At 40.7% G+C, this 12,168-nt stretch overlaps 1 protein-coding gene across 1 annotated transcript in view; it reads right to left on the reverse strand.

Annotated features, from left to right (window-relative positions):
• Positions 1-12,168, reverse strand: part of HRAS (HRas proto-oncogene, GTPase) — a 77,385-nt gene that overhangs the window by 8,365 nt on the left and 56,852 nt on the right. The window contains exons 3-5 of the mRNA XM_058156801.1: positions 8,771-8,949; positions 4,011-4,170; positions 1,438-1,562 (exon numbers count right to left, since the gene is read on the reverse strand). Of these exons, the coding sequence (XP_058012784.1) occupies positions 1,443-1,562; positions 4,011-4,170; positions 8,771-8,949 (459 nt within the window). The 3' untranslated portion in view covers positions 1,438-1,442. The remainder of the gene's footprint in view (positions 1-1,437; positions 1,563-4,010; positions 4,171-8,770; positions 8,950-12,168) is intronic.

The following is a 12,168-nucleotide window of genomic DNA, read 5'->3' on the forward strand; positions in this document are numbered from 1 at the left end:
CCTGAAGGTGCTCTGGCACCCTGCCTGATTTGTAACTCCAGTTTGCAGGTATTTCTAATCTAATGATTGCTATTTAGGGCAGCTTTTTGCAAGCAAAGAAGCTTTTCGTATTTTTGTACAGGTAATCCTTGACTTACAATGGCACTGAAAAAGTGACTTATGACCATTTTCACACGATGATTGCAACAAACTGTCATTAGGGCAAAAAAAGCTATGTCACATGACCACCTGGCCACGCCCACCCGGTCACATGAAGCACCACAGTTGTGAAATGAGTGACATGGTTGTTAAGAATGTTGCAACAGGCATAAATGATGACCGGTCGTAAGTGCAAAGAGCTGCCAGAAATTACTTTTTTCAGCCCTCTGGGTAGTCCCTATGTGCCTAGGGACTACTCAGAGGGCTGAAAAAATTATTTTTGACCTGTCCTCGCACTTTTGACCAGTCCTCGCACTTACAACTGTCCTCACATTTTATGTTTTGCGCCTTATCTTATAACCGTAGTGAAGAGAAGCAGTTGTGAAATGACACGGTTGTTAAGAATGCTGCAACGGGCATAAATGATGATCAGAAGTGCGAGGACTGGTCAAAAGTGCAAGGACCAGTCAAAATGACTTTTTTTAGCTCTCTGAGTAGTCCCTAGGAACATAGCCATGCCCACCCAGTCACATCACCAAGCCACGCTCCAAAATAAGCCACGTCCACAGAATCGGTTGTTAAAAAATTTGAATCCCACCACTGACCAACACATACATTTTGTTCTGATATTATTAAATCCAGGACAAACTTTGGCTCTTTAAAGGTGACTTCATGCAACATCCAAACGAGAAGCACAATGTATTATCTAAGGTGTCCATTCAAAACCTGGAACTACAACCATCATCATTCCCCTTCAGAATCATCAATGTAGTTAGGATGATGGGAACTGTAGCCTGAGCCCTAGCTATAGAAGATATATACGACACCTATCCACAGAGGAAGACAAGACAAAGATATTGGAGGGCAGCAGTATGAACCTCACCTAAGAAAAGCAACAGAAATCATACGTGGTCAAACGTGGAAAGCAGGAGGAGATAAAACAAGAAAAACAGAGGCCTACAAAGCGGGGTATCCAGAAGCAAATACAGATGCAGACACTTCATTTCAAATCAGTCTCATGGATAAAGAAAAAATGGTCAATATCTCCGCATTCTTGACAGCGTTCTAATTCAAAACATTTCCCCCTTAAGAACTGTAGTAAAAATAGACTTCCTTTTGAGGAAGTAGCCAGTTTTGCAACCAGTGACAAGACACATTCTGTCTTCTTGAAGGGGATCAGACTCATAACACTGAGAAAGGCAGCGGTTGGGACCATGCATGGGTCCGAAGGAAACAGTTTTTCGGCATATAATCTGGGCGGCCTTTTTCTCTAACAAAACTGCTCTCTCAGTGACTCACCTTGGTCATGATATTACACATTTGCAGTTCATGCAGCCTGGACCACTTTCATCTGGGGGATTCAATTTACGTAGTTTGTGCTGTCGGATCTCTCGCACTAAAGTATAGAAGGCATCTTCGACTCCCTGCAACAAGTCAATGAAGAGTTTTGAGCATCATGTAATTTGCATGTATAAGCAAAGGGAAAGGACATTTCCAAGAGTAGTTAAACATATGTTTTCCACTGCTGCTGAGTTCTGAATCCATTACTAGAGCTAATCTAGGGTCTGATTCAAAGAGGCAGAAGCTGTCCTCTTTCTCCCTCAAAATACGAAAAATAAAACCATGTAATTGTGAGCTGGTTGACGTTATAGAAATAACTGGCAGAATTGATCGATGTGACAAGTGTCCCATTTTGAATCCAAATCATAAACCCAGTGAGTTGGTTGCCTAAATTGGCACAAATACATGCACTTGGGCAGAACAGTTTGGACAAATGGCAGAGTACAGAATACCCCCATCACCGTTGGCTGAACAATTGCCTTTGTTACTGCTACTGACAACTGCCAGTCATGTCCCAGCATCATCTTTTTTTCATCTTTTTTTTTATAAAAGTTTTTTTTATTTTATAGACAAACATACAGTACATAATCAATCATTCAGTGTATCATCTGAATACATGTTTTGGGTCTTCTTCCTACTCCTCCACTATTTATTATATCTTAATAATATTATTTATTATAACATTTCTCCCACATTTCTTAGTTTTTCTATTAATACATTTATCTATCTTCTTTCTCTTCTTTCTTCTTCATTCATATCAGTACAGCATTATCCTATATATATATATCTTCTCTAACCACTGATAAAATTGCCCCATATCTTAAAATATTCCGATTCCTTTCTTTCTTTCCTTTCTTTTCTTTCTTTCTTTCTTTGGTGCAACCAAAACAATCTGGAACTGAACACACTCAAAACCGTAGAAATGGTGGTAGACTTTAGGAGAAACCCTTCCATACTTCCACCTCTCACAATACTTGACAACACAGTATCAACAGTAGAAACATTCAAATTTCTAGGTTCTATCATATCACAAGATCTAAAATGGACAGCTAACATCAAAAACATCATTAAAAAAGGACAACAAAGAATGTTCTTTCTGCGCCAACTCAGTAAGCTCAAACTGCCCAAGGAGCTGCTGATCCAATTCTACAGAGGAATTATTGAGTCTGTCATTTGCACCTCTATAACTGTCTGGTTCGGTTCTGCAACCCAACAAGAAAAACACAGACTTCAGAGGATAATTAGAACTGCAGAAAAAATAATTGCTACCAACCTGCCTTCCATTGAGGACTTGTATACTGCACGAATCAAGAAGAGGGCCGTGAAAATATTTACAGACTCCTCGCATCCAGGACATAAACTGTTTCAACTCCTACCCTCAAAACGACGCTATAGAGCACTGCACACCAGAACAACTAGACACAAGAACAGTTTTTTCCCGAAGGCCATCACTCTGCTAAACAAATAATTCCCTCAACACTGTCAGACTATTTACTGAATCTGCACTACTATTAATCGTTTCATAGTTCCCATCACCAATCTCTTTCCACTTATGACTGTATGACTATAACTTGTTGCTGGCAATCCTTATGATTTATATTGATATATTGACCATCAATTGTGTTGTAAATGTTGTACCTTGATGAACGTATCTTTTCTTTTATGTACACTGAGAGCATATGCACCAAGACAAATTCCTTGTGTGTCCAATCACACTTGGCCAATAAAATTCTATTCTATTCTATTCTATTCTAATTATCAAGGTCAATCTATTCATTTCTGCACAATCCAATATTTTTTTTAATTGCTCTGCTTTCCACCTTTGCGCAAATACTATCTTCACTGCAGTTATGACATGTATAATCAAATATGTGTTTTCTTTACTAAATTTCTCTGGTAAAATACCCAATCCCAGCATTAATGGAACAAAGCCACTCTTAATCCAAACTTGCTGTAATTTTGTTGCCTAGTGCTCAGGAACCATTAGCAGAAACTACACAACCTGCTCAATAATTATGAGCTGGAACCCTAGTAATCCAACAGTAAATGCACATTATTGGCTCAATAGAGCTAAGGGCCAGCTCCAGCCCAGTTAAGTCAGACAACCACAACAGGCTTGTACAACCTATACAAGCTGAACAGCCACCTGTTTACATAATTCAGAAAGGTATATAGGGGCTTGAGTTGGACATTTTTTCAGAAGAGACAGTCAACAAAGGTGGAATTTAAACTAAGCTTTGGTAAGTTTCTTTGCTATTATAACTGCACAATTCAAATCCAGGGCCAACAATTAAATACACAAAAGCTTCAGCTGATTACAGAAGCAATGCAGAGGAGCCAAAAAGTTTCCCCTGACTTACAAGGACAACAATGAAAAGTTCAACTTTTGGAACTTCTGGAAGACAGCTTGGTTTTCACCATGGATTACATCTTGCAAGTATGGAGTAGATTCTTTTCTTGAGTGAAGGTAGAAAAAGTGAGTCTGCATTGTTTTGCGCTTTCCTCCCCCCTCCCCTCCAACCTCAGTATACCTGTCTAGTTTTGGCTGACGTCTCTATGTATGGAATCCCATAACTCCGAGCCAGCTCCTGGGCTTGCCGTGTTTCCACAGTCCGAGCAGGTAGATCACATTTATTCCCCACCAACACCATGGGCACATCATCGGAGTCCTTCACTCTCTTGATCTGCTCTCTGAAACACAGAAAACAAAACTGGGACAAATTAACAAAAGCCAACATTTCTATACAAGGGCCATGGTTTTTAAGAGCTTAATGGCATAAGAATATGATAAACCTAACCCACAGAGCGGTTGAGTTGAGGCTTTCCTCTCACCAAAGTCCTCTCACAGCATTATCATCCCCTTATTGCCTGGCATGCAACCACTGATGCGTTTGTCAGTACAGCTTTTAGGCCAAAATACACCACATTCCTCCTCTGGATGTTGTTTGCCTCAGAACCTAAGTACATGGGATTAGTCTCAATCCCTGCTTCATTCCTCCAGTAAAGCCACATTCTCCAATTCAGATAAATCAGATAGGGAATTACTGAGGTCAGAGTGTTCACATGTAAGATTTGTTCATTGTTAAAAGACCGATTTTCTTGTTCCTGGAAGAAGCTGGCATCCTAAAGAAAACACAGCTGATACAATTTAATTAAGCAGAGTATTCATTTATGCAGATAGGGAGGTGTTGGGGCAAATCCTGTAACAGAAAGATAAGAATTGGAAAGGCAGACTTTGTAGGCAACAAGGCCACCAGTTGTCCTTCCCAGTTCGTGCACATCAGGAACATAAAGCTCCCATAAGATCATTGCAAATGGAACAGAAAGGTAAACTTTCAGGACAAATAAAAATGGGAGTATCCTAAAATTCTCATTTTTATCCCCAAGAATTTTGTTGTTCACGTGCATTTGAAACGTTCCTATTTTTTACTCGTAATTAACACTTTCAATGACAACTGATAACCACTTATGACTGTATGACTGTAACTTTGTTGCTTGTATCCTTACAATTTATATTGACTGTTTCCTAATATGATTTGCTTGCTTATTTGTACCCTCTGACTATCATTAAATGTTGTACCTTATCATTCTTGATGAACGTATCTTTTCTTTTATGTACGCTGAGAGCATATGTGCCAAGACAAATTCCTTGTGTGTCTAATCACACTTGGCCAATAAAAAATTCTATTCTATCTTTTCTTTTCTTTTCTTTTCTTCTCCTCCCCTCCCCTCCCCTCCCCTCCCTTCCCTTCCATTCTAATGACCAAACCCTCTATCCATCACAAGCAGCAGTGCAGGTCACAAAATAGCAGAAACAGAGTTGATATAATCAGCTGGTGGTTACTGATAATTTCCTGGTAATGGCTAATCTCTCTGTGGAAATTGATAGATTCTTAACACTGTGATTTCCCTGACACAGCAAGTTCAGCAATTGCAACTTCTGAAAACATGACACTCAAGGGCTGTGGTTATCATAATTCAACCTTGACATTTCTAGCAGAATTTGCTGATCCAGAAGCTCTGAGTGTGGAAGATTTAATTTTTTCCTCCCTGCTATGACATAGTTCAAAAGTATTCTTCTCCATATCCTGACATTTCTTCTGTTTTCATTCTTCCAGCAGTTTCTACTTACATTTCCTCCTATAAGAGTTTCCCACTCTTCTGCCCTTTCTTTCTATTCCTCTTCTCTTATTATGATTATTAACCATTCCTAATTTGCCACTTCTGGTCATTTTGCACCATAGGAGGGAGTTCCTCCTTTCTTTCTTCCCTGAATCATGTTCTCTTTAGCCATCTTTTTTTCAATTCTACACATGCTTCTCCCAAGCTGCTTTTATTGGGGGGAAGACGGTGTCCAGCTGTCTAACCTCATCACACAGAAGAAGTCCTGAGTCACTGTCCTTTTCCTCCTGTACCATAATCTGGACAGACATGCCGTGTATCTTTGCTATCCTGTGTTTTTTTTTTCTTGTCTCTTCTCTCTCATTATACCTCCAATCATACCTTTTTTACAGATGACCCCCTTTCATAACAACATTTGACTTGATCAGTGAGCAGGCCTCCCTGAACAAGGAGTAGAGTACAAATCCTTTGTCAGAACTCAATTACACCTTCAGCCAGCCTGGAGTCCAGTTCACAAACCAACCTGGCTGTCCTACAGGTGCAGGGGCTTCCCTTCTTCCCCAAGGAACAAGCCTGGCCTCTTTTCCTCAAACGAGCCACCACTGGGCTCCTTGCTTCACACTAAGTTGTCAACACTGAGAACACTGACCCAAGCGATAAGCACTCAGGCTTATCAGAGCCAATTAATTCCCATTAAGCTGTAGATTTTCCAGGTGATTTGAGCAGTTTTTCTTCAAGGAAAGCTATGACTATAGGTAGTTCTCCAGTTACCGCCATTCATTCAGTGATCGTGACAACTTACGGTGGCCCCGAACAAACGGTTCTTAGGCCAAGTCTCTGAAGTTATGATTGTTGTAGTGCCTCCTCTGGTTATATGATCAAAATTTGGACACTTGTCAGCCCACCTACCACAGGGGCACTTCAACTCCCCCATCCGCCTGCTTCTCTACTCCTTCCGGATGCCCTGCAAGCAGCAATCCTCGATGGCAGCAGCACTGGGGTTGAAGCAGAGGCTCCAAGCCTTCAGCAGTCTCAGTCAGTCACCACACAGGCTTCCCCCAGGGGCTCTACTTCAGCCCCAGTGCTGCTAAGGCCCCAAACACCTGCCACCCCCCACACCCCCACCTGCCTGAGCTCTGCTGGCCCTAACGCCATGCAGACACTGGCCCAGAGCTCACAAAAACGGATTTCGCAACTTGGATAATGGCACAAGCAGCCTCAGGGAGAAGGTCTGGCACACCCACAGAAGCCACGTTAAGTCCAGGTCAGGAGCATATCAGCAGCAGCAGCAGGATGGCAGCAAAGGTCACCTGGGGATGGCAGGGACAACAGAGCGTAGGGTGGAAAGGACAGCAGAAGTGCTGGAGAACAGGGCCATCAAAAGGGCAGAGATGGGGGGGGGGATGAATAGATGGGAGGGGGAGTTGAAGAAGAATCCTTACGTGACCAAGGCTGGGGGTGAAGTGGAGGGAATAAGCTGGGAGTGGTGAGTCCTTCCCTAACAACCTTTGGGATTCCGTTATCAATATCAATGGAGAGTGCCAGGATTGCCATCATGGAGTAATGCAGTCATGCGATGTCATGCTTTACAATCGCATCATTTAGTGACAGAAATGCTAGTCCCAATTACCATCATCGTTTGGGGAATACTTGTAACATACTTCTCCCTCGTGTATGTAGATTTCTTTTTTCTCTTCTTAGCAGTGAGCCACAGAAAAACATAAACTATTTGTTTTATTTAAGACTACTAAAATCCTATTATCAGGGTAAAATAATGTGCATTCCCTGTCTTACTTGAAGAAATATATTTTGCATGCAGCAATTTGGGAATTGTGTATGACAGCTATCCCAATTGTACCCTAATTGCTCATAGGTGAAAATTGACTAATCTAGTTAAGCAAATCTACATATCAACGAGTAAACTAAAACGTGTAATTTTTCCTGTATAGCGTGCCTTGGTTTAAACATTAAAAAGTGAAAACAGTGTTTATGTGTTGGAAAAGAGATATAGGAGACTCTTACTTCTTTCAAACCTTTAATGCAAATCTTGATTCCAGATTCAGTTAACTATAAAATTCAGAATGGCCATGCTGACTAAATATGATGGGGAAAGAATTCACTAGAGAGCAGTACAAGAAAAGAGATACAGGAAAAGAAAAACAGGCTCCCTCTGTAGGTCTTCAAGTGGAACACCCATTAATCTTTTTACATTTAGAAACACGGTGACTAACAGCAGAACTTAAATTCTTCCTACATCTTACCAAGGCTTTTTCTTTTTTTTTAGGTCCATAACCCTTTGAGAATCCATCCTTGTCTGATAAACCTGCAGAGTTACATCCCTCCGCATTTTAATGATGTCTCTGAGGAACGGTATCCTTTTTTCATACCCATGAATGCAATGGCCATTAAGCCACAGTCAAACATGCTTCAGTACAAGATCTTTAAGAAGTCTATGGGAATCAAGAAAGAAGTAGGATTCCTAACTGAAATGGAATGCACTACTTAGGTGCAGGATTTTGCAACTGCTGAATTACATACAGGGAAGGAAGCTTGTGGATGTTCTGGTTTAGCCAGTCCTAAAACACAATCTATAAGAAAAATCAGACACAGGAGACGGGGATTCGGGGGGGGGGGGCATCTCTATTGACAGTGAAGATGGGAGGGAGACATAGGATGTCAGCGCCCCTCAGATACTCAATTAATGACTTCTAAAAACAGCATGAGCAAAAGTGCGCACATTGCTAGAGCTTCCCTAGGAAAAATATTAGCAAAGCCTCAATCAACCTATCCATCCCTCCCTCTCTCTCTCTTGCCCTTCACACGCAATCGATACAGGTTTCCTTCCCTTAACACGTACAGCACAGCGCCCTTAATTAAGGACAAAGGGAACAAACAAGAGAGGATGTCTCCTGCTAGTCACAGCAAACATTTGAATGCTCCCACCTTGGGACTTTTCCTGATTGACCAGCAATTTGCTTGGATGGCATCTCAGCAGAACTGCTGCTGGAAACTTTCTGCTTTGATCAGACCAAGAGCAGAGGCTTCTTATTTTTTTTAGGACGGGCTGAAAAAAGGGTTAGTTGCGTGTCCCCTTATTCCAGATGTCTGGAATAAAACAGGATACACACTGCCCTGCACAGACAGTACAGGTGAAGATTATTCTACTCACCTATACTGATGAATGTCTTCAAAGGACTTGGTGTTGTTAATAGCGAAGACACAGAGGAAGCCTTCTCCTGTCCTCATGTACTGGTCTCGCATGGCACTATATTCCTCTTGGCCAGCAGTGTCCAAGATGTCCAGTAAGCAGGTCTCCCCATCGATGACTACTTGCTTTCTGTACGAATCCTGCAGTCAGGAGAGAAGTAAGATTGATTAGGGGCGGTGTCAGCCATATTTGTTTATGGTTGTTATCCCTGACTGCTCCTCTTTTTGCTTCTCACAAACTTAGCTATTCACCATTCATTTCCCTTTTTGCAAGTTTTTGCATCATTGCCATCTTCATGGCTCTGATGTTGCTGCTCTCTGTTCCTGCAAGCCTCTGTTTTTTCCTTTCACATGCTTTGCTTCTTGACCGAATCTCAACTATCTTCTCCCCAGCCCACTCTCCCTTTCATTTGCATCCCCCATTGGTCTTTTCTGTGTCTCCCAATCTGCAACTGCTTTTTGTATAAGATCCGTCTGCCTATAAATGTTCCTCTGGAGAATTCTGGCTCGGCACAGCACTTTGGGATGACAATATCAAAACAAACTAGTTGCTTATAATCCATAGTTCATACCCTGGGACACATTACTTTGGGTTTGCCAGAGCCAGCAATCTGAACCACACCAAGAACCAGAGGCAAGGGTACAGAAATTTTTGATGGCCAAGGAGCCACTTTTATTCTGTCCCCCTTCAGTTATAATTGATAGAGGGCAGCAACATTTTAAAGATTCTTTTTCTTTCTTGTTTTGAGGGAAATGGACTCTCCACATACATTTCTCAAGGTACACTTCAGAGAAAGGATAAGTGTTCATATCACTAGTGTCAAAGCAGCAGTTTGTGTTTTAGAAGCGCCAGTATTCTCCCCTGACAGACAAGGAATGTCTTTGACACCACACTGTTCAGGCTTTGCAAACCTATTTTCTTTACTTTATTTAGTATGTACTTGTCCTTTTAAAAGTAGCTGTGCCAAAGGAGGATCACAGTCATCTTTTCTTTGACCGGTGCACATATAAGCCAGAGAGTAAATATGAATGTGGGCAAACACTGGGTGGAATTCATGAGCAATATAACCATGTCTTCCCCACTGAGCCATAATATTGTCCACCAAGATAAAATTATTACTACGGGGGGAAAAATCCGCATAGACCTGTTCTCATATTCTATTCTGCTGGGCTAGAAGAATTCTAATTCAAAACGCTTTTCTCTATTTCTAAATAAAACATATATCCATATCATTTGCTTTACCTTTCATTTAAAATTCTATTCTATTCTATTCTATTCTAAAAGTATCTTTAATATTTAATAATGTTGTTTTTTTCATTTCTAATAATTTATTTTAAAAATTAACTACAGGGTTGTTTTTTTCCAGATGTTCTTAGAAAATAAAACGATGACATTCACTTTCTGAAAAACAAGTTGTAAGTAAAAGGCTAAATAGTGGAAGTCCAGAATTAAGAGAGACAAAAATGTAACCTGCTACTGTAAAATGTTTAAAAATTTTAACTACACACAAATCTCACTTTGCTTTTTTTAAAATTAAAATAATTATTACAATTCTCAATAGGGGGATTTTCTCAATGCCTTTACTTTATTTTTTACTACGTATTTCCTAGCAAAGCATGTAAAACACCTAATCATAGTGTCCCTGTCTCTAACATATGCTTTTTCCTCTGGGTCTTTTCTCTATATTATGTTATTTTTCACCCACACTTTGACTCAACAGGAAACTATCGGTGTGTGAAGCATCCCTACTGATGATCCTTTCTATTTCCAAGCTCAGTTACCTGATTTCCCTCCCACGTAGTGTGTGATAGATTTTATCCACCTTGAGGAATCCTTTAAATTGTGCTGGAATAAAAGGAAAAATACCCTTCAAGACTGGTGCAATTAAGGACAGCTTAAGCCTAGCTTATTTATGAGCTGGGAATGAGATGGAGACAATGTCACAATGACACTCTCTTTGACTGCCAGCATGGTCTACTTTATGCACGCTGCCTATTTCCCTAAACTTGAATCCCCCGTGGGAATAGTGCAAAGTGTAATCCAACCTTCTGTTTTGTTTGTCTGAATTTTCATTGGGTTTCACCTGCAACAATGCTGTCCTGCGGGATTTGCTACTTACTTGCTTAAAAAAGAGATCTTAAATATTTTAATTATTCAATACATCTTACACAAGTTAACTTTAGTGCTTTAGCAACAAGTACATCCCTGGCCTGCTTTAGAAAGGCATTGAAAACCTGTTTTTCCAATGAGCCCTGGGCTGAGGTGCTTTGTGAATTGGAGAGATGACTGATGAAGGTTGGCTGAAACTGAGCTTTATATGCTTCCCCCACTGCCATACTTTTTGCCATACTTTTTGCATTTTGACTGTTTGCACTGTGCAAACATTGCCATACTTTTTGCATTTTGACTGTTTGCACTGTGCTTTAAATGTAAGTTCAGGGGTGAAATGCTACCGGTTTGCTCCAGTTTGGGTGAACTGGTAGTGATAAAAACTACCAGTTCAGGCGAACCAGTAGTAAAAAAAAGCTACCAGTTTGGTGGAACTGGTAGTTTAAAAAAACTACTGGTTCCTCCGAACTGGTATTTCCGATGATCAGCTGTGCCACGTGGTTTAGCTTCACTAGAAAGTAGGAAATCCTGCTGTCCCCCCCACCCTTCCCCGCTGTTCTACTTACCTAATGAAGTCTTCTTTTTCTGGGCAAAGCATGTTGGTGCACATTGCACATGAGCGCAGTGTGCTTTTGGCACATGCTGCACATGCATGCATGCAGCACGCATTTGGTGTGCACCACGCATGCACGAGCAGCAAACTGGTGGCAATCCAAGGAGGATTTCACCACTGTGTAAGTTGCATTAGTCTTTCTGATCTGGCAACTATGTAAAGCAAGCACACAACCAAATGAGTGGATAAAATGAAAGGAGAAACCCATTAGACCATCTTGACCTTCCAGAAAAACACAAGTAAACCATCTGAACAAAGCATTCCGATGCTATTCTAAACGATTGTTTAAAAGAACAAAATGAAACCCTGGTGACATCTTTGCATGCTATTCCTCAACATCATCCCAAGGAGGAGAATAAAAGGTCCCGTTCTCATTGTAACTTAACCACAACTTTAGAATTATTGATAAAGAGCAATTAATCTTCCTTCAGATGACATGTCAAATGAAGGTTAATGTAAAACAGAAGGAAAAATGTCAAGGTTCTTGGAATTTGATGAGGAACACAATGTAGGCAAACTCAAGGATCACTCTGGTTTGATTTTGTCAAACTTGAGTTATAGTACTGTACACTGTATTATAAAAAAAGTTGCCCCTGTTCTTATGTTAAAAAACGAACAGGCCAAGGGCCAGGGACAA

The sequence above is a fragment of the Ahaetulla prasina genome, chromosome 1 (assembly GCF_028640845.1).
Source record: "Ahaetulla prasina isolate Xishuangbanna chromosome 1, ASM2864084v1, whole genome shotgun sequence".
Lineage (NCBI taxonomy): Eukaryota > Metazoa > Chordata > Lepidosauria > Squamata > Colubridae > Ahaetulla > Ahaetulla prasina.